The sequence below is a fragment of the Sinocyclocheilus rhinocerous genome, unplaced genomic scaffold (assembly GCF_001515625.1).
Source record: "Sinocyclocheilus rhinocerous isolate Xijiao unplaced genomic scaffold, SAMN03320098_v1.1 scaffold1588, whole genome shotgun sequence".
Classification (NCBI taxonomy): domain Eukaryota; kingdom Metazoa; phylum Chordata; class Actinopteri; order Cypriniformes; family Cyprinidae; genus Sinocyclocheilus; species Sinocyclocheilus rhinocerous.
The window spans coordinates 480,787-504,446 of NW_015648510.1; the positions used below are offsets into that span (position 1 = coordinate 480,787).

At 42.0% G+C, this 23,660-nt stretch overlaps 1 protein-coding gene across 1 annotated transcript in view; it reads right to left on the reverse strand.

Annotated features, from left to right (window-relative positions):
• LOC107709766 (dipeptidyl aminopeptidase-like protein 6) overlaps positions 1-23,660 on the reverse strand; it is a 355,032-nt gene that overhangs the window by 106,535 nt on the left and 224,837 nt on the right. The window contains exon 3 of the mRNA XM_016514371.1: positions 5,159-5,273. Within this exon, the coding sequence (XP_016369857.1) occupies positions 5,159-5,273 (115 nt within the window). The remainder of the gene's footprint in view (positions 1-5,158; positions 5,274-23,660) is intronic.

The following is a 23,660-nucleotide window of genomic DNA, read 5'->3' on the forward strand; positions in this document are numbered from 1 at the left end:
GATTTCCCGAAGCATCCTCCGACGCAGCGTCTCGTTCCCTCGAGGAACCATGGTTACATACATAACCTGAGACGTTCTTCTATGGCATTGTGAAGCACCTTTATTTTTAAGAGTGTATTACCATCATTAGATGGAAATGGCATCGTGAAGCACCTTTATTTTTAAGAGTGTATTACCATCATTAGTTGGAAATTGTTGTGCTGCTTTTTTTTCGTAATTTTTGATGAACAGAAATTTTGATGAACCACTTTTATCTGAAATAGAAATCTATTTGTAACATTATGAACATCTTTACTGTATTGATTTAATTTAATGTGTCCGTTTATATCATAACTGACTATATCTTAATACACGTTTCTGGTCTTCTGTATGATTTATTATGCCCATTAATTCAAGGACACACACACACACACAAAAAAAAAACCCAAAAAAAACTCTGAACCATTTGAAGCGTCATTCCCTCTTATTTTTAACCCCTTCCTTCTGTGCACCTGTCATATAGAGACGACGTACCATGATCCAATCAATTCCTGAAGAATTAAATCCCATTCTACATGTTTTTATCATTAAACATCCTGTTTCACTCTGAAATGTCACACTGCAGAAGTAAAATGTGTTGCAAATGGTGTCTCATGTTGACCTCAAGAACAGGATTATTTCGCAATGTGCCTTTCCTGGTTAACTCAGGTGCACTTATGTAAGTGACCTGGTTTACAGACATGCAGCAGTCTGTAGAGATCTTTGAGATGCTGTCCTATGTCCCATCCCGCAGTTTTGGAGAGGTGTCAGGACTCAAACTAGAGACGCCACCTGCTCGGTCTCAACGGCCTGTGCTCATTCTCTCTTCCTCTATTAGCCTGACTGCCTGAACCATCCCCTGCTCCAGTTTAGATAGAGCACAGACATGAAGTAAAGGACTGCAGCCAGACAAGGTGTCCAAATGGACAAAAGAGGATGTGACAACACACACACAAAAGCACACACACACTCACAGACAGAAAACAAATTACACATGGTGTCACATCTCAATCTGTGCCTCCCATTAAAAGACTTTACACTGAGTTTATAATTAGAGAGAAACGTAAATGTGTGGGAACAGACAAAACTTCTCAATTAGTTTCTCAAAGACTGAACCTTCTAGCTTAATGTAAGCAAACCAGCATTCACAGCACACTAATTAAAGCATGGCTGGGAGATTTTAATGGATTTTAGAGAGCAAGGGAACTCAGAGATTTATATTGCCCAGTAACAGGCTTCACTGGCCACGCACACACTGCTGTTAAATATAGTAGTTCCTCGTCTAGTGAGAGCTTAATCCCATTCTGTACACAGATTCGCTGCTTCTTTTGATAGTATTTCGATGGCAGAGAACAACACTGAAACCTAACTATTCTAAAGTAGATTTTTGTCTGTGGAAGAAGAATATAAGCAAGTTTGGTATCAATTTACAGTGTCTTTGTTGTACTTGTTACATGAATGTACTATTATAATAAACAGTAAATTATGCATAATTACAAGTAACGATGCCTTTTAATTATATTATTCAGTATTTAATTGTGAAATTACACTATAGCAAGGACACAAACTCTGAGCCTGACTGGAATTTTACTCAATACAATTAAATAAAAACACTAAATTCTTAACCAAAAAGATTTGATATACCTTACTGTGATGGTTTTTCTGTATTCTAATCGGCATTTGACTCAATGTGGCTACAACTGGCTTCTAAAAGTTGGGACATTTAGTAACCAAATGTTAAGTGGAAAAAAAAAATCACACAACAACAATGGTTATGCAGAAGCATTTCAGGTCAATGAGGACATAAGTTGCTTCTTCACCTTTAAACATATCACTGCTGTGTGCTACGATGGAAATATGTTTAGTATAATAAGTATATATATGTGAGACAGTGAGTTTTAATTTTTTGGATAGAACTGAATACTGTTATTCAGCAATGGCACATTAAAATTAGACCAACTGAATGATTTCTGAAGAATCATGTGACACTGAAGACTGGAGTAATGGTGTCAGGATTCTGGACTGTCTTTCACTGATCTAACCAGCTACCCGGGCGACGTGCTCTGTGCGTTCTACGACGCCAGTTTAAACATCTCGTGCAGAGCACTGTCGTCCGAAGATGGTCCTCGAGAGAATTTTGCAGCCTTTGTGTAGTGGACACTGGCGAGAAACGGATCTCCGTTCCCCGCCTGTTCCCAGGAGAATCTCGCCAGTTCCACTCCCGACCCAGTGCCCAGGCCACCATCTCCCCGATGAGTTTTAATTTTTTGGATAGAACTGAATACTGTTATTCAGCAATGGCACATTAAAATTAGACCAACTGAATGATTTCTGAAGAATCATGTGACACTGAAGACTGGAGTAATGGTGTCAGGATTCTGGACTGTCTGTGTCGTGTTTTGCCCGTTTCTGTTCCTGTTTGTCCTTATTTGATCATGTTCCTGTCCTCGTTTAGTTTGATTATTAGTTGATTCCCCGCACCTGTCTATCCCTCATCAAGTCTAGTATATAATGTAACAGTTTAATCTGTGTGTTCCCTCCATTTTTGTTTCCGTTTTTTTCCACACAGTGTTTTTTGTTTCCGTTGTGTGTTTCTATGGATCCCCTCTCCCGTCCGGAATATCTCCTCCTCCTGCTGGAGCAGGGGGAGAGATCGCTCGAGGGCCATACCACCAGCTACCCGGGCGACGTGCTCTGTGCGTTCTACGACGCCAGTTTAAACATCTCGTGCAGAGCACTGTCGTCCGAAGATGGTCCTCGAGAGAATTTTGCAGCCTTTGTGTAGTGGACACTGGCGAGAAACGGATCTCCGTTCCCCGCCTGTTCCCAGGAGAATCTTGCCAGTTCCATTCCCGACCCAGTGCCTAGCCCACCATCTCCCCGATGCGTGGAGCGCATGCCTGAGTCCACCGCTGACGGAGAGCCGGAGCCCGCCACGACTGACGAGCCATTGCCGCACGGAGCGACAGTGCGGAGGATCGCCACGGAGCCGGAGCTGCAAATGACGTCAGTCAAGGTGCGAGAGCCGGCAACCGAGCCCGCCACGAGGGACAATGCCGTGGACAGAGAGAGCGCGGAGTGGAGCTCCGCCCACTGCACTGCGGCTGAGTGTGAGCTGATTATACAGCTGGGACTGCGAGGAGGACCTTATAGACTGGGAAACAGAGCTGGAACCCAACTTGCCGCCTCTCCTCTCTCCTTCGTCCCCGCTGGTCCCGTCCAGCCCTGAGTGGGCTCCCGTTTCCCAGTTCAGCCCTGAGAGGGTTCCAGTCCCAGAGTTTAGCCCAGAGTAAGTTCTTGTTCCCACGTCCAGCCCAAGGAGGGCTCCTGTTCATGAGTTCAGCCCTGAAAGCCCAGAGGCTCACAAATAACCTGCCCTCCCACCCTCTCCTGCCTCCTCCTCCGCTGTCGTCTGGCAGACCCTCTGCTCGCCATGGCTGGAGTTTCCATTGACTCCGCCTCCAGCCTTTAAGCCCCGGACTCCGCCTTGGCCCGTGGACCCGTCGGCTCCACCATGGCTCCTAGCTCCCTCCTCTCCGCCGTGGCCCGGCAGTCCACTGGCTCCACCAGGCTCCCTCGTCCTTTTGGCTCTGCCTTGGTCTGGTGTCGACCATCCTGTGCCTCGTCCCTTCGTCCCTCCGGCTCCATCAGGGTCCTTCATCCCTTCGGCTCCTCCTCAGTCCTCTGTCGCTCCGGCTCCACCGCGGCCTTTCGGATCCATGCCTCCGCGTCAGTCGCCAGCGCCATCTGCTCCGCCTTGGCCCTCCGGATCCTCCCCGTCGCCCTGGCTCTCACCGTGGGTCGCTGTCATGGCTGTGGCCTGGGTCCTGCTTGGCTCATCCTGCTCCAAGTCCCTCCTGTCTCCTCCCTCCTTCGTCACCTCCCTGGACTCTGTCTGTACGGCCCCCTCCCAGGTGTCCGTCCTCCTCCTGAGCCGCCTCCCAAGTTCCCCCCCGCCCCTCCCCATGTAGTTTCGCCTTCCAGGAGGGGGAGTAATGTCAGGATTCTGGACTGTCTGTGTCGTGTTTTGCCCCTGTTTCTGTTCCTGTTTGTCCTTATTTGGTCATGTTCCTTTCCTCGTTTAGGTTGATTATTAGTTGATTCCCCGCACCTGTCTATCCCTCGTCAAGTCTAGTATATAATGTGTAGTCTGCCTCATGTTTCTTTGTCGGGTCTACTAAGTTGTGTTCGTGTGTCATTCCTCGTTCCTGAGTTTGATTTACCCGTGTCTTGGATTTAATAAAGACTATTTCATGTATTCCACGGCTCCGTGTTCCTTCCGGCAGCGATCGTGACAAATGGCTTTTGAAAATTCAGTTTTGCCATCACAGGATAAATTACATTTTAAAATATTTTAAATAGAAATTAAATGAACTTAAAATGTTATATTTAACAATATTTCTGTTTTTGATCAAATAAATGCAGCCTTGGAGATGTTTAGAAAATCATTATAACATCTAACTGACGTAATACTTTTGAATTATAGTGTACACTAGAGTGTGTTTTTTTAGTTATAAATTGGTTCCAATCTATTTCTGTCACTTGAATGATCCTGATTGTATTTGTGCCACGTAAATATTGTTCTGTTTTGTATCAATAATGCTTGTTTGGGGATCAAACATGCCTCCCCAAAAAAGTTGATACAGTCTGACAATTGGACCTCTCATATGCCAAGTAACAACAATAACGTGTTTTTGTAACAGTTGTTCCTGCCTTTGGCCAAAAGAGACTACATTTTAAATTACTGTGGGACAGATTTATTTTTTGGCGTGTTTACAACCAATTTAGTTGCAGTATGAAGCCTGTTATTACACTTCGCATCTGTGTTGTTTGGTCACACTGGATGTGTCCAGAACCCTTGAAAGTGTTCATTTTGTTTGCATGGTTGTGTCACATATGCGAAAACCTGTCCCAATTGAAATTTCTAAGTACAAGCCAAGATGTTTTGGAAAACATTCAAGGTGTTCTGGCAGGATGTGGTGACATGAGAGGCTGCGTCTGTAATAGGATTGTGCACCTGTATGCAGACACTTGAAACGTGCTGGTTTGTTAACAGCATCATAAGTGTGTGTGTGTGTGTGTGTGTGTAGTGTGGTTCAGAGGCTCATGGCCCCGGGCCCTTTGCTCCCAGGCTGCATACCTGGAGTCAGCAGAATGACAGAGGTGACGATCAGAGAACAGATGACCAGAATAACAAGCAGTGCAATCGCTATTCCCTTCCAGTTCCTCTGCGGAGGGTTACTTCCCACCAGCTCCTACAGAAAGAGATGGACAAAGAGAGAGTCGATGAATGCAAATGGGAGGTTAGTCAAGGACAGTTGTGTGTCAGTGAGCAGCACCTCCTGGGAAACTGCTGTTGGCCTAAAACACTTTCTGCCACCATCTCTGTACAAAAAATAATATAAAAAATAATTTAGTGTGACATACAATACTGTTCAAAAGTTTAGGGATGGTAATATCTTATGCTCAACTGGGCTGCATTTATGTGCTAAGAAATACATTCAAATGAGTAATTATGTGAAATATTATTAACATTTTTCCAAAAACAAAACAAAATAAATAAATGTAATTTATTCATGTGATGGCAAAGCTGAAGTTCAGCATCATTACTCAAGTCTTCAGTGTCACATGATCCTTCAGAAATCAGTTTATTTGCAAAAACAGACAACTCCATTTTCAAATTTTTTTATTTAAATTAATTTTTTCAAAAATCATGTTTTTTATTGTGTTTTATTGTGTTAGTTAGCTGTATTTTTTATTTTATTTTTACTTAATCAAAATAACCTAACTGCAGTTTGATTAAGATTAATGGAAATGCACAATGAAAAAACATGATTTTTGAAAATTGTTAAAAACTGAGTTATCTTTTATATATATAAATGTTGTAACTGTCACGCCCCTGGACTGTCTGTGTGTGTTTTCCTCCCCATGTGCTCTCCGTGACCTAGTATTTGTACCCCAGTCTGTGCAGTCTGCCTTACTTAATCGTCATGATCGTGTGTCAAAGCCGTTCCTTGTGTGGATTACCCCTTGTGTTTGGATTGCATTAAAGACTGTCACTTTGATCCACATCTCCGCATCGTCCCTCCAACACAGTTCCTGACAGTAACATTATAAATGTCTTTACTGTCATTTTTGAGTAACTGAATGCATCCTTGCTGAATAAACGTAGTAATTTCTTTCAATATAATAAAACAATTTTATTAAATTCAACAAATTTACTAAAGACCCTAAATTCTGAATGGTAGTGTGTATGTTGATTTTTTCCCCAGTAATGCTGCAAGATTTATTTGTTAAATAAAGTATAAAGCTCTGAAAAGCTTGAGGGCGTTTTAATTTCTAAAGGCCAGAAAATGCATACATGATTTGTATTTGCTTCATGTGTTGTGTGTAAGAACTAAGTAGAGCAAAAAATAACTTTTTTCCAAATGTGAGGGAACTTCACAGATGTTAAGCCTAAAACAAATTTTCTTGCTAAATATTTGGCAGTAGCTATAAATGAAACAAATTTGATAAATTAATGGTAGTACTATCCTCATGAAAACATAAAAATGAGCGTGACAGGAGCTATTTCAAACTAACAATGAATGGGATGTGAATAACAGACACTAAACTCAATAAATCAAACCTGTTTGTTAATTAAAACAGAGAACATTACATCTCTCACTCATACAGATGCTGCCAAAATATAGCAATTACAACAAGCAGACGGTCAGTAGACACAAAGCATTTGAACTTTAAGCAGAATGCATGCAAATAGAGCTGAAAGTAGCATGCAGCTGTGGTCTGTGTTCTCACAGCTGACGTTTTATTGGACTCAACACAGACTAATGGAGTGGAAGTCTAGTGGCGAGGGCGGCATTAAACTCTTTAAGGCCTGAGCTGTTAGTGACCTTGTTCCTGTCCTAATTGAATAGCGCAGCAGACATCATTAGCCTGGAGATAACAGTAGCCAGAGCCTGTTTACCGGGACACCCATTACAAGGACTCATTGAAGTCCCTTTCTCTGTCTCTGTCTCTCTCTCTCTCTGTTTCTGTTCTTCAACACTATTTCTCTCTTCCTCTCCAGGGTCACACAGGCGGACTCTTCCTCTCCGGTATGCAGACGGAGCTACTGAAATTGACACGGCATTACAGTGCTAACCACCAGCAGAGCCTTTCACCCTGTTCTGCCCCACATATGCACTCTGAATGACAATAACAGCTGTTTACCCACAATGCCCTGCTTCTTAATGATATGAGACACAAGAATGTATTAGTAATGAGCCTGATTAATGCTTAAGTGTGCACACACATAAATGGCAAAGCGCTTACCAGAATCTTAGGCCAAATAGGGGCTGATTATTTACGTTTTTCTTCTTTTCTTCTTCTCTACTGTGTTGTTTCATTTAAATAGTTAAATAAATACATGCAATATATTGCATTAGTACTATGTAATCTACATCACAGCTATTTTATGCTTAAATAAGATGCATTTCAGAAATGCTTGACACATACAATTTTAAGCTAATGTGGAAAAAAAATGTGGGGAAATATTTATTTTAAATAGTTATTTTAAATAGTAAAAACATTTAACATTTTTACTGTTTTTGCTGTACTTTGGATCAAATAAATGCAGGCTTGGTGAGCAGAAGGGACTTCTTTAAAAAACATTAAAGATCTTACGGTTCAAAAACTTTTGACTGTTAGTGTATACATATGCATACAGTATAAAGATCAGTAATCTGTCACACCCCTGGACTGTTTTTGTTGTGTTTTCTTTCCCCATGTGCTCAGTGTGACCTAGTTTCTGTCTCCCATCGATTATGTCATTTAGTTCACCTGTGTCCTCATTAGTTGATCCTCCTCACCTGTCTGTCCCTCGTTAGCACCCCTATTTTAGTTGTGTTCATTTCACTGTTTGGGGTGCGGTCTACTACGTCTCTACGTGTGCTCCTGCCTGTTCTGTCCTGGATTTACCCTTGTGTGGATTTATTAAAGGCTATTTGCATTTATCTTCAGCTTCTTCGTGCATTTATCTCACCGTAGCATGAGAGAAGACTGGACCTAGAAGTAAAGTGCACGGCGTGTATTCCCGCGTTTTGTTTTTATTATGTTCGGCAGTTAGAGCCCACTGCAGACGGAGAGCCAGAGCCCGCCACGACTGACGAGCCATCGCCTAGGAGTGCGACAGAGCTGAGGATCGCCCCGGAGCCAGAGCCATGATCGTCAGTCCAGGTGCCCGAGCCGGCTGCAAGACATGCGACGGTGGAAGTGTCAGTAGGGAGCGAGGGCACAGAAGATAGCCCCGCCCACCGCACCACCGCGAGGGGTGAGCTGAGGTTGCACTCAGAGGACAATAATGTTGATTTATATGCGAATATGCCTTGTCTTCTCCCGCCATCATCATCTGTCTGTCCTGTCACGGCCACGGAGGTCGTGATTGAATCATCTGTCAGTCCTGAAACGACCATGGAGGTCGTATTTGAACTGTCTGTTTGTCTTGAACTGTCTGTCTACCTGGAACTATCTGTCTGCCCAGAACTGTATGCCAATATTATAACGACCATGGAGGTCGTTCCCCTGTCACTGGCGCTTACGGTGCTGGAAGTGTCCTTACGGTGTGTGGGCAGCACACAGCCCAGCCTCCCTCTCCCACCACCTCTGTACCAGTCCTCAACATCACCGCCGCTGTCTCCTGGCAGCCCCTCTGCTCACCCTCAGCCCGCCATCTGTGCGGTGGGATCGCCGCGGGTCTGCCAGTCTCCATCGGCGTCATAGCTGGAGGATCTCTTGTCTCCGCCTCCAGCCTCTGAGTCCCGGACTCCGCCTCGGCCCTTCGACCCAGCGGCTCCACCATGGCTCCTAGCTCCCTCCTCTCCGCCGTGGCCCGTCAATCCATGAGCTCTGCCGGGCTCCTTCGTCCCTCCGGCTCCACCTTGGTCTGTCGTTGATCATCCGCCGCCTCGGGACTCCACTTCTCCGGTTACACCTCATCCCTCCGGCTCTGTCAGGCTCCTCCTTCCCTCCGGCTCCATCTTGGTCCTCTGTCGCTACGACTCCACCATCTGCTCCGCCTTGGCCCTCCGGATCCTCCCCGTCACCCTGGCTCATCGGCTCTCCATCTCCACCTCGGGCTCCACAGCCATCGGTCGGCCCCCTGGAGCCGTCAGCCCTTCATCCACCATAGCTCCCCCCTCCGTCGGCTCCATCATGGGCCGCCATCATGGCTGTGGCCTGGGTCCCACCTGGTTCCTCCTGCTCCCTCCTGTCTTCTCCCTGGCTCCTCCCTCCATCTGATCCGCCTTGGCTCTCCCCGTTTCTTCCCTGGCTCCTCCCTCCATCTGATCCGCCTTGGCTCTCCCCGTTTCTTCCCTGGCTCCTCCCTCCGTCGTCTCTTCCCTGGACTCTGTCTATCGTCCTCCTCACGGGAGTCCGTCCTCTGCCCAAACCTCCACCTGTGTTGTCTGCCTGCTTTCCTGTCAGCCTTTTGCCATCCCCTGTCACCATCCCACATTTGCTCCTTTGTCCTCCTCCTAAGTCCCCCTCTGTCCCTCCCTTTGTTGTTCCTGCGGCGCGAGGTTGTGCCTTCCAGGAGGGGGGCGAACTCACACCCCTGGACTGTTTTTGTTGTGTTTTCTTTCCCCATGTGCTCATTGTGACCTAGTTTCTGTCTCCCCTTCGATTGTCATTTAGTTCACCTGTGTCCTCATTAGTTGATCCTCCTCACCTGTCTGTCCCTCATTAGCACCCCTATTTTAGTTGTGTTCATTTCATTGTTTGGCGTCGTCCCTACGTGTGCTCCTGCCTGTTCTGTCCTGGATTTACCCTTGTGTGGATTTATTAAAGACTATTTCCATTTATCTTCATCTTCTTCGTGTGTTTATCTCACCGTAGCATGACAGTAACATCATTGGTTAAAAATAAAATAAACAACAAAACCAACAACAACAACTAGGCTAATAATAAATCTCTAGTGCACAATTTTTATTAGTCCTCTGGGGACTGTTCTTTTGAACTTTTTATTCATCAAATAATCCTCAATAAATAAAAATCTATTTATCTCGATTTACACAAAAATGAGAACCAGCACAACTGTTTTCAACACTGATAATTATAAGAAATGTAACACCAGCATATTGGAATGATTTCTGAAAAATTATGTAACACTGAAGATTGGACTAATGGACATTGCATGAATAAATTACATTTTGGTCACCTTTACTTGATCAGACGGTATCTTTTTGTGGGCTTTTTCAGAAGAAAAAAAAAACGCAAAATAGAACACTTTGCTATTTCAATTTCACTGAATGCTGTGTGTGGCCCTGGTTCTGTGAGACTAGACCTGCAGCAATGTCCTGCAATACAGTCCAGTAATGGCCAACACCTGCCTTCTCATAAGACAAACACATGGGGATGGGACAACCCAGATCTATGATATCCATCCTGGGCCATTATCATAATGACCGTGCCATTACAGCAGCTGCTTAGTGAACACACCACACACCTGTTTATGACAAGCCCTCTGCCTTCCATTAAACCACCACAACACTTTCCAACCAGGAGAGCTATTATACTTTATAATGGCTGCAGTCCAGAGCACCATATGCATTTTATATTTTTACCAGCAACTCAAAACAATACAAAAACCCACGCTGACCACTAACTACAGCGTGCTTTCATACGTACAACACAAAAACACATACACGCTCACATTCAGATAATAATCTACTGCCATGTTGTGTGCACAAAGAGAAAGGATACAGAAAAGAAATAAATAAATAAAAGAGAAAGTGTTTTGGCAGGTGTGAAATGAATACAGATCTGATGATAACAACAGAGAGAGCTCAGTACTCCAGCTTTCATTCCCTGATTGGAGGAGACTACAGCTTACAAAGCCAACGGAAAAAAAAAAAACACACTTGAAAAGACACACTACAGCCTGAGTGCAGCTCAGGACAACAATGGGAACAGACAGACAGGAGGGAGGATGTGAGGTGAATGTACAAGCTGTATGTCTGTCTTTGACATATAAAGCTAATCAATTACGAGTTCTGTGTGCACTTTACAGATACGTGTGGCCTGAATTACACATGTGAAAACTGCACCACTGCTAAACAGCTGGATGTAGAAATGAATGGAAAAAGATTTGCATTTATAAATAAATATATGGCGCTGGTGCATAAAATGTGACAATAACTTGACATTATCGTCGGCACAAGGGATTGGTGACACCCTGCATAAAAACACAGGACTTGAATGATTTGAATGTACAATACTGAAATTGTTCACTTACTGGTGGCACGCACTGAACAAAAAATATTTACAAGTCCACTTAGCATGCTTGAATCAATGGCGAGCTATCATTTGCTTTCATTGAAATTCAGGGCAGAGTAAAGAGAAGTGTGTTGAATAGAGTACATTTGCATTGCTAATCTTCATTGTCTGAAGTGACCTCCAAAGGCTTTCAATTTTTGTTGCATCTTAGCTCAAGATTTACCCATGATTTATCTTTCTTGACTGGTGATTTCAGTGATAAACATCTATATTTCAAATATGCAGAGAGTTTTCAAAAAGTCTTAGGGTGCTTTCACACCTGGCCTGTTGTTTCGGAACCTGGCGCGTTTCCCCCCTTAGCTCAGTTCATTTGGGCATATGTGAACACGGCAATCACGCTCGGATCCGCGCCAAAACAATCGGTCCGAGATCGCCTGAACGAGGTGGTCTCGGCTCGATTGAAAACTAACTCTAGAGCGGTTCGGTTGTAGTGAGAAAGCAATCCGATCCAACGGACCACTCTTCTTTGTAGTAGGTGCATTTTAAAAATGTTTTCCCAATCAATCCTGGACTCCTGCTCAAAATGATAAATTATTATAACGACAGCTACAAAAGAAAAAAAACAATAAGCCCGCGAAGCTGTTATCGTTCCATCCTGACGGATGACATGCGTGACAGCTAAGTGGAATAAACCGTGGAACTTTGACCAATGAGAGAAGTTTACTAGCGCGTGACTTGTATTAACAGATTTGGTCCTGAAACTTTGCGGTGTGAAAGCGAACCGCACCAAGAATAAAAAGCAACACTGTAATAATTTTAATCCCTGTTTTGGAAAAAAGCAATCGATCTACAGGTGTGAAAGCACCCTTAGTCTGAGGCGTTCACAAACTGCCCACGGGCTGTTTACAGAGCCTGTTGCATATTGCAGATAAAAAAAGGCTAGAGGTTTCTCAAAACAGCACACTCTGAATCTGATCAGCTGATTTCTCAATTTCCGAAAATCACGTTTCAATCAGGCAAATCAGGTTTTTAATCAGTCTTCTGGGAAACAAAGTCCCCATGCTGCAACAATGAGCGCGTCCATGGATGAGACAAGAGCTGAATTTGCCAAAGTATAATATTCATAATATAGAATTTTTTAAAGATATTCATAGTTTTGTCTGAAATATTTACACCATGTAAATGACATATGCTTGATCTAATTTGCATATTCTGGGTTTCATATTATTGCAGGCCCAATCCCAATTCTATTTTATACCCCTTCCCCTTGTCCCTTGAAACAGAGTGTCAAAGGGTAGGGGTGAAAATAGCTCCTACAAAACACACACCTATACTGGTGTGCTCATGTGCATTAGAGCCTTACCGTTTTATATTAATGTGCTGCTTACTGACACACATACACACACACACACATATTGGAGATCGCACAGCTCACACATCCAAGAGCAAAGAAACTGGTCAACGCTGCCTTACGACTTTTATTAATAACAGTTTAAATACTGAATCGCTACATTATATTTTCCAGCAACGAGAGGATAAAATCACTGTTTTTGAAGTAAACTCACTCATTGTAAAGGGAGATGCACAGATGCACATACACACAACTTTCAGCTCTCTCTCTCTCTCTCTCTCTCACATTTGGCAATATTTGAGAAAAGCGTTTAGCTATTTCTAATTATTAGGAGGAATAGCCCCCCCCTCAATGTCTATAGTGGTTATTGCCTTGATCAGACATGAAAATATGTTGTGGCACTATCTGTAATGATATGACCTTAGCAACTTTAGCGATTTTTTGCAAACATTCTTTGAATAACATGACCGTAAATATGAACTCACGATTGAATGTAAAATGAAACAAATGGTTACTTTCCATTAAAACCTTTATTAATGCCAAAAATGCTTACATTTATGTGTCTTTTTGTTCGTTCGGGCAGCCATGTTGCCGCTGTAGCCGCTTTATGCTGACAATTCTCATACCCCTTTGTTCTTCGTTTGAAGGGCTATCTGGCCCTTTCCCTTACCCCTACCCCTCCAACCAAAAGAGAATCGAGACACCCCTACCCCTTCACGTGAATGCACAAAACAGAGGGGTAGGGGAAAGGGGAAGGGCTAAGTGGTAGAAATGGGATTGGGCCTAAATTGTGTCTTAAAAAGTGAACTGTGGTCTCAATGTATTTCACCATGTTGATATAACGCAATCCTTGGTGTTTCATTAAATGTCGAAGAAATTTCTGATTTGCCTCTGTAGATATTCTAGTGTTGTTTAGTGATGTGAAGAGCAAAAATTAGGCAACTGAACACACATATTATCATGCTTTACCAGCTGAGACAACAGGAGAACCTGTACAGAAAAAGAAGCAAAAAAGCAGAAGCCAAAAGACAGAAGAAAAAGATATGAGTCTGTCGCCGATATATCGGTATCTGCGAATATGCCACCGATATGAACATTTTTTTACAGAACATATAACGCAGATAAAATGCTTGAAATGGTGTAATTACTTAGTTTGTCCAGCAGAGCATGCTCCATTGTTTGCTACTGGTGACCTGGATGAAACGCTTTAAAGCTTAAGTCTATGGAAAACCATTGAAACTTTGAACGGCCATATCTCCGTAAAGGCTCGGCAAATCCGCACCAAATTCAGGGGATCCCTTCAGCTCGAGGAACCCTCTCGAACGTGAATCAAGTGTACGTCTCGAGGCCCTCTTTCGAATGAGACCAACCCCACGTCGATAGCCCCCGGGGTTCGGGAGTTGCGGGTGGTTAAATTCGCTTTCACATGATATTCCGCCATGATTCCAGATCAAAGGGAACGTACACGTTACATTCAAAGGGCATTAAAGTGCACGAGACGTGACTTTATATTTATTTACAGAGGTAGCCTATATTTTGTCACACTTCACACTTCTTCTAGTAAGTTTCGTCTGTGTGTGAATACTATAACACTTGGTAGAAGTATCTGATGACAGAGAATCCTGAGTGGTGAAGCGCAAGATGATTCTTTTTGTTGGACAGGTAAGAGAATTAATTATTGAGTAAACAGAAATACCATTGCAGTATCTGTACCTAAAGTTCACAAAGAATATAAATGCTTATAATACCTAAAGAACAACTGAAGGCACCATTAATAATAATCAAAAACAATGCATATGCCAAGTAATATAGTTCATTGACCTAACTGTCAAAAGTTGCCAAGCCACGCCAATCAAAGCAACTTGGCACATTCATATAGAATTCAGCTGAAGTGCGTGTACAGTTATATAGGCTTTTGACATGACCAATTATATTTTAGAGCTGAAATTATCCAGTTAATACTGCTTGCTTTGACATTGCAAAATTGGCAGTGACATTTGTGAAATATCTAAATAACAGAAGGTGGAGTTCCTTTCATTGAAGCAGTTAATGCCATCACATTATACACAAAACATGGCACGGCACGGGGCAATAATACACAGGTGATAGAATATTATCACTCCTGAAGTATGACACCTGCTGAGCACTTGTATCTTTAATGCACACAAAAGCTCTACATTACCTGCTTCTACAAGAGCAGACAGCACAGCACAGTTTTAAGTGTCCTTCCATCACACTGAGTGAAAGGAGGGTGTAAATGTGATACTGCCCATGTTTCCCTACCTTTACTCGACTTGGAAGCTTCTCATCAGCAGGACTAACTCTGAGTCTAACACGTCCTATGGTTACCTGCTCTGAAAGACAAATGACTTTGATAGTACCGCAGTATCAGGCTTTTCTAGTGTCAACACTAACTTACGGCAGAATCACTTGCAAATCTGTAAGTATAGGAAATTACTTGAGTGAGAGTAGATAATAGGGTTTAAATGATGACTCTCTTATATTAAGAATAACAGCTTAAGTAGTAGAGCAGGGTGTCTCTCTTCGAGACACCAGGTAGAATGATTCCCAGTCCTAAGGTATAGCAGGGCCAAATCAGCTTTACAAATATTGTCATATTATCCCTATTATAAAAGGGATTTGATTATTACTTAACACAAGCTCTTTGCTTTTATGGAGACAATAACAACCATTCCAGAAGGACAGACTTCTGATGACTGGCATTTACATGCCAGATGATAGTCCTTCTGGATATGAGAACAATGGGATTTTACACTGGCTGTTGCTTGCATCAGACAAAACAAGCTTCGATCGTCTATGTACGTGAAACATAATACTGAAATTTCACACTTCACAGAGGCTGATTTGGAATTCATCATCGACCGGCATCAGAGAGCGAGTAAGAAAAAGAAAGAGAAATAAATAAAAAGAGGAGGAGAGAAGAAGCCCCCAATTCCCCAGCCTGCACAGCTCTAAATGCATTCCTGCTGTGCTCTCTTAACTCTCAAAGCATTGTTCTGAGATATCTGGCAGGTTGCAATTGCCTGGCAATACCCTATGGAGGAGCCTGGGAGGGCATCAGGAGCCATTTGCTAAAAATCACTGCGGCGTCTGACTCAAAGAACACAAATTTATTCCTTTAAACTGGAAAATAAGATCCCAGTTTCATTTTTTTATTTGCCATTAAAGAAGGAATCCATGCTCTATGACACATCTCAAAAATAAAGAAGGGGAATTTTAACCCAGCCGCTCTCAGCTCTCTCTGGTCTAAGTGCTCTCTCTGTTATTTCTCTCTTAGCCAGCTGAAAGACAGTTTTATGATTCTCAAATGACCTTAAGTGTAGATGGCAGGACATAGTGACTTGTTGTGCAACTGGGGAACTGGTCTAAAAGGAAGATTAACAGTAAACAGGGGAAACCCTGTGATGGCATGCAATATGAAACGCACAATCAAAACCTGTCAGTCAAACACAGAATGAGTTCAGTTTACTGCCAATTCCGATTCTGACATTGACCCCACATCTGGATATGTTGTGTGCTATATAAGGTTGGTTATCACAAGCTACCTAAGTACTACATATTAATATATTAATTACAAATTAATCTAATTACAAAGAAAATAGGGAGACCAATTTTAAGAAGTGCTTTCTCTGATGTTGGTTAATGGTCACATGACAAGCAGTTAAATAAATAAAATATAATAATCTTTTTTCAGCAAGTGTATTATTTTGTTGTTATTTAACATTTATTTTAATGTAACATTTTAATTTAACTTTTTTTTTTTTTCATTAAATTCAACCCCCCCCTGCAGTGCCTTCACAACCCCAATTTAGGAAACCATGATGTAATGTAAAGTTTAACACATTTAATGTTGTTAATAACAACAAGCTGAATATATCTTCTTTATCTTTTTACTTTTATATCAATATGTCAATATGGGACACGCTTATCCTATTTAAATTGATGCGATAAACAAGTTAGGTCAAAAGAAATCAGAAAGTAGTCTGATTATATTACCTAAAATTTGTAATGTAGTTGATTATGTTACTAACTGCAATTGATTTAATGTCATTTAGAATCAGTAACATTACCATATAAAACAAGATTTTAGTAGGGGTGATCTCTCACCCCTAATACAGAAAGTAAACACTCTGGTCAGTCCTCAATCTCTGTTACCGGTTGTTGTTAATGGTGCAAATTGCAATAAAGTCATGTTCTTCAGCAGACCAGGGCTTTGAAATGAAGGCTTTCTGTTCGATTGGGGAGAATGTGACAATCCATAAGTGAGGCTCATTACCTGCAGCGCAGCCACCTCGTCAGTGAGTATTGAACATAAACGAGCTGAGCAACGCTTGTGTAACACGCCATTATTGATCAATGCACAGCGGGGAGCCAGTTCATCAAGCCATTCTCACTTTTCTCCAGCCGACTGAGACCCAGGAGTGGACAAGACATTTGTAGAGTTCAATCTAACATATCTTATCATTCATCTCCACCCATCACTAAGAGTAGAGAGAACTGGAGGTGTGGTGCATAACTTTTGGTTCCCTATGATCTGCAATCATGATCATGATAAGGAGAATTACCTAAGCTCCAGGGTCAATGAATGCAGACAAATATAATGCCCAGAGCATGAGTAAGGGGTGGTAAGTTTCATCAAGGCAAAAATTCCAAAGAATGGAATGAATAACACAGATTGATATCTAACAAGGAATCAATATAAAGCTGCAGAAGAAGAAGAATGATCAAAAACAGATCAGGATATTGGATAAAGAATGAGGGAATGGTGATCTCTGATTAGCAGAGAAAAAGACAAGGACAAAAATGGTTCAAAGCATCCATCTAAACATGCTTGTTTTAACAAGTGATAAATAGACTCATTTGGAACTTTTTTCATATATTCTACACTAATTGTGGGGGATAATATGTATCATGAAAAGTGCTGCTCTTACAGCAGGGTTTGGAAGTGTCCACCTTAAGTATTACAGCATTTCACAGGACATATCTGCTGACATTTCGGATCATGTTTTGCTGCAGAACAAGAACTTCCAATCTCGCAAGAATGTTCCAAATCCATTTGTCCTGTTGCTGGAAGTAACAAAAGTACACATAGTCCATCAGAAACAGAATGGGGCATTATTTTACTGTTGGCGTCTCGCAGTGCTACTCTGCATCCGGTGTTGTATTATTATTATAATGGGTTCATGTCCAATATAGACAGGATAGTCATTACTACTTTGATGGTAAGCAATTTCACATAGGGGAGGCTGATATTGTCAGGTATGTCAAATAAGACATACTTGGCTTTGAAGGTCCAGAACCAAAGGAGCAACATGTCCTGATATGTGTCTTTGTAAATAAGTCATGAGGCTAAACCCTACAGTCCTTACAGGGCCCTGAGAGTTATAGGGCTTCAGTGCTCAATTGAAAGACCAACACAGAGCCCCAGGCAAGCACTGGGTGCTTGGGGTGACAACCAAATGTTGAGCCCCAGGGCAAAGAGATCACAGCAGAGGTCTAAGAGAACATCCCGCCTGCAGCCATGCAGGGACACTCCACCTCCAGCTGGAAACCACTGAACCTGTGACCCACATCACAGACATACTGTAGTGACCTCAACATCTACGGCTGAAGCTAAATTTAGAAAGGCAGCTACCTGAAATACAGAGATATGTAGATCACAGAATATTGCATGGAGGGGCTGGGGACGTGTCATATGAAGAGTTCAGGCAAACAAAAAAGTTATATGTCATCACTGTCTCACCCTCATGTCATTACAAACCTATATGACTTTCTTCCATGGAACACAAAACTAGTCAGAATGGGCAGAATGATTAAGTTGTTCGTTTTAGTACAATGAACACATACAATGTCCAGGGTCTGTCAAGCAGTGCTGTAGTCGAAACCAGCTCATTTTAGTTCAAGTCCAGGTTGAAACTGAAACCAGAAGAGGTTCTGAACAATTCAGATAGCATAAATGTGATTTCACCCAAAACCTCTGCAGTGCACTCACAGTGTACTTACACTACACAAAGTGGATCATATGTGCACTTTGGCACAGACCACAAAACTTTTCACAGTGTTGTAACACTCAAGACAGGTTTGATCTTGAGTCCGAGTTAAGACCATGTCCAAATACTTCCAAGTTCCTGACAAGACCAAGACAATGAAAACATTGTCTTGGACATGGTCTTGAGTACATCACTATTGCCATCAAGCTCAAAAAAAAGGCGAAAAAGCACCATGAAGAAGACCATTTGACTTGCTACTCTCCAATGTTGATTTTACGTTTATTTTTCACACACTCAAACAATTATTAATCGATTTCATCTCTAGCCACTGGAAACACTTCACAGTACTTAGCGGATGTGTAGAAGGTGAGACTAAATATCCCGTAAATAAAATAAAAACACCATCAACACAGACTGAGAGATCAAAAGCATAGTGGAAGTTCTGTCATTTCTTTTTATGTGGGATAGACAGATGAAGCGTTAAATGGAGGTGGTATGGATAATGTGTGCGCAAGTCTTATAGTCTGTCTCTGGAGATAATGAAGAGCTTTATGAGACCCTACAGATGTTGCAGTCAGCTGCGTACTCTAAGCCAGATCTTCCTTTATCTGTTGTGATGCTGGAGACTGCTAACCACGGCATGGTGGCTCAGTATATTGCATTGTCACCTCACAGCAAGAAGGTCCTTGGTCCGAGTCTCTGTTCCAAGCCAGGAAGCTCAGAAAAGTGGAGTTTGCATGTTCTCCATACAGAAAAGTGTGGAAGATGGATAGAAGTATAATTTTAAGTTGATGGATGTGGCTGCGGTATTAAGCAGGTCTCTTGAATTCAGTGTCACATTTTTTGGACTCAGTGGGTTGCACTGTCTACTCACAGCAAGAAGGTCTTTGGTTCGAGTCCCAGCTGAGCCACGCAGCCTTTTTGTCTGAAGCTTGCATGTTCTCCTAGTGTCTGTGTGGGTCGTCTCTGGGTGATCTGGTTTCATCCACAAGTCACAGATATGTAATAATGTAAATTTTATGTATGTGAGTGTGAGCTCTCACGATAGGCTTCATCATCCCCACAACTCTATAGGACAAGCAGTTTGGAGATTGGATGAATGGATTTTTTGGACTGCAGGTGTTTGATGGATGGTTCAGTTTTAGATGTGGCACTTGATATAGAGATCTGATTTGCAGACTGGGTGCATGCTCATGTTTCACTGAGCTGGATAAGAGACTAATCTGCAAATTCTCACTCATTCTTCTCTCAATATTCCTGCCATGTCTCCAGTGTTTTCCAGCTAATGTTGAAATCGAGTAGGGTTTTACTGCTAAACAAACATGTTCTGCATCTGCGATGGATGCAGAAGTAGAAGGGGGAAAAAAAGCCTCTAAACAGATAGTTTGTTCTCAAAAGATGAAGAAAATGAAAATACGCATAAAATAATATCTCCATGACGCACACACTAAATCATTCCTGGCATACTTTTATTCTGCATGGATTGGCTGAACTGTTACAGAATTGTTTCTGCACCAATAGAGAAGACAGACTATAGCAGCTTGAACTCTGTCTGAAATAGGGTAAATAATGTCAATGACAGGGTGACCTCCAGACACCCACAAACATCTCTCATTTATTACACATGGGAAGAATGGAAGAACTGAGCCTTCACTAAGCGAAGCTTCACAATCTTTCTTATTACAACGCATTTTGCCATCAGCAACCATAAGAATTGATCACCTCAGAAATGATTAAATAATACATGGGTTAAAGGTGCATTCAGGAGTTCTTTAGCTGGCGTTAGTGAAGTGAAGTGACATGTGGCCAAGTATGGTGACCCATACTAGGAATTAGTGCCCTGCATTTATCCCATCCAAAGTGCACAAACACAGCAGTAAACACACACACACCGTGAACACACACCCGGAGCAGTGGGCAGCCATTTTTTGCTGCAGCGCCCGGGGAGCAGTTGGGGGTTCGGTGCCTTGCTCAAGGGCACCTCAGTCGTGGTATTGAAGGTGGGAGAGAGCGCTGTACATTAACTCCCTTCACCTACAATCCCTGCCGGTACGAGACTCGAACCCGCAACATTTGGGTTATGAGTCCGATTCTCTAACCATTAGGCCACGACTTCCCAAAGTCGTATTGCAGTTAAATACTGATATCACAATGATGGGATCTATTCATTTGGATCACCATAATCACACTGATATGTAGTGGTTAGGGCGTGGTTTACAAAACAATTAATACTCTTACCTGTCCAAAAAAAAAAAAAAAAACTGATAACAGACCAGAATTATGTCACACTCACTGTGAACTGGTGAAAAGGGAGTGGTTTACAAAACAATGAATACTCTTACCTGTCCAAAAAAAACTGATAACAGAACAGAACTATGTCACGCTCACTGTGAACTTGTGAACACTATAATCTGAATCAATATGTACACTACATAACATTGATTTAATAACATGAATGTACCTTGCAGAGAAACAGTTTTTTTTGTTGTGTTTTTTTTTTTTTTAGAAAATCTCAATTTTCAAACACAGGACTTAAACTGGACAAAACCTTGTCAGACAGAATTGTGGATGGCAATATTTGTCAAGGTCGGAGAAGTCATTAATGTTTCAAGAACTTGTTTAGCCCAAAAGACTAGCGTTTAGGTGTTATGATTTGTGTAAACATCAAGAATATGAACAGGTTTTCTTAAGTTGCAAGGTTACTTAAAGTCACTTATAGTTACAAATTTACTTATATTTATAGTTACTTATCAAACTTACTGTTACAAAGTTAGAGTTACAGCGTTATTAAAATTAAGTGTTACCTTTAACACCTTGGCAGACTCAACATGGCAAGAGCATAATATAATATTCATAAAGACCATTAAATTATAATCTAAATTATATTTTATACTAACAGCATCATTTTTTTGTAAGAAACAATTTTTTTGAGAACCAAGGGTAACACTATACTCAAGTTAAAGTGTTGCAATAAGAACTTTCTACAAAATCAACTGAGGTGCAATTCAAACATCAGCATGCTATTGCTGTTTATGCTGGGCTGCTTATTCTCCAAGGAACATAAAGAATTGAAAAGCCACATAAGGAGGTTATGAGTGCTGTAATGTCACCCAACTAAGTGATGGTGACCTTGCAGAGGATATGTTTTTAAGTGTTATAATTTAACAATAGCTTGAGTTTTTAATTAAAATACCCCATAAAACCACTCAGACACAAGAAACAAACAACTCAAAGCACAGGCTCCAAATAGCAGTAAGGGACTATGGCACTTATGATGTTTTATCGATCCCCTGCAATTTCTGGGGATGATTCTCATGGCCATGATAAATTTCAAGATTTATCTTAAAAGCAATCTTGTTGCTGTTCTGCGCTTGAAGGGAGAGGACAAAACAGTCTTACACACAAAAGCAACTTTTCTTCATTTCATGTATCCTTTTTAGTTCATTAGTTTTGTTTGCTTCATTTCCATTGCAACCAGGCTGGGGCCAAACTCAATTAACATGGGCTCATCTACTCTCCACCACCTGCTTTATCCACTTTATATGCATTAATTATGTGATGTATCCTCTCAGGACCACAACACATCTCACTAATGCACATTACGAAATCACAATCTACACACATGAACCAGCGGCTGATTTGTCAACTAATCATTCAACACAAACACCACAGAATCTACACAGCAGCAGAAGACAGCTGTCAGCCCTTTTTGGAGTGATACATATCTAGTTCAATCATTCTAAATTCTAAGTGCCGCAGAATAATAGGTCCTTTACATACAATCTGCTAGCATTCACATCCTTTACATGACACAAGCTGATTGGTGCCTGGTGATTCTGCAGCCAATTATATTGCTTACACCTTCAGTTCCTCTGAAACCCTCCATCTCCCCCAGCTCCACCTGTCTAGATCTGCTACAGGATTTATGCATGCTTATTCATGCAGTAGCATAATATATTACATGCTCACAATAGTAGCTAGTCATACTTGCTCTGCAGCAGCAGCGTGCATAGCAGTGCATAGCCTAGTCCGCTAAGACCAAATACACTAAAGGCCAGGACATACCTAGTCTCGCGTAGCCAGACCTTCAGCCGCTTTGAATGGCCAAGGCCCGCCCAAGAGGCCATATGACTGACAGGTAAATGTCAGGGTTCTGTCACTTCGGTCTAGTTTATTCATGGTTTTGTGACAGAGCCCTGACACTCCTGTCATGTCGTTGTTTTCATGTGAGCGCGTGGCTTTGAGAGTGCTCGAGCCATGCGCTCTCGTCTGCGTGTCCTGTTTCTTTGTTTCATGTTGGAGCGTGGTGTTCGGATCCCGGCACTCATGTCTTGTTGAGTTTTGGTTTCGTGTCGGGGTTCGGACACTCGCGGTCCATGTTCTGTCTTGCTGTGGAGCATGCAGTCTCGAGCTCGATCGGGCCGTACGCTCTTCTATCCGCGTGTGTTGTGTTCTGTTTAGCACGTGGTTTGTGATCGGCCGTGTGCTTTCATGTTATGTTTTGTCTCGTGCTGTGTAGCACACAGCTTGTGTTTTCACGGCCTGTGTGCTTTCATGTCATGTTTTTTATCGTTTTGTTTGCTAGTTTTCTTGTTGTTCTAGTTTTTGCCCTATCACGAGTCTCTTGTTTTCCAGCCCAGTTGGCTGTTGTTTGGGCTTGTTTTTGCCCAAGTTTTGTGTTGATCTTTACTGTTGATATTAAAGACTTTTTGAAATCTCCCTGGCTGTTCTGCGTATGGGTTCTGTCTGCAAAAACCTGACAGTAAAGCAACATAATCACTTTTTGTTTTGTGCTGCGTCATGTTTATGGGAGTGGAAATGTCGCCACAATAACAGACCGGTGTGTAAAGGCCCGTTCACACCAAGCACGATAACTATAAAGATAACGATAAAGACATAGTTCTAAAAATCGTTCTCAATATTAAAGAATAGTATAGTTAACACCACAACTATAACGATAATGATACAGAGGAACGATATCGTTGTGATCACTTTCAAAACTATTTTTTTCCAGCTGATGAACG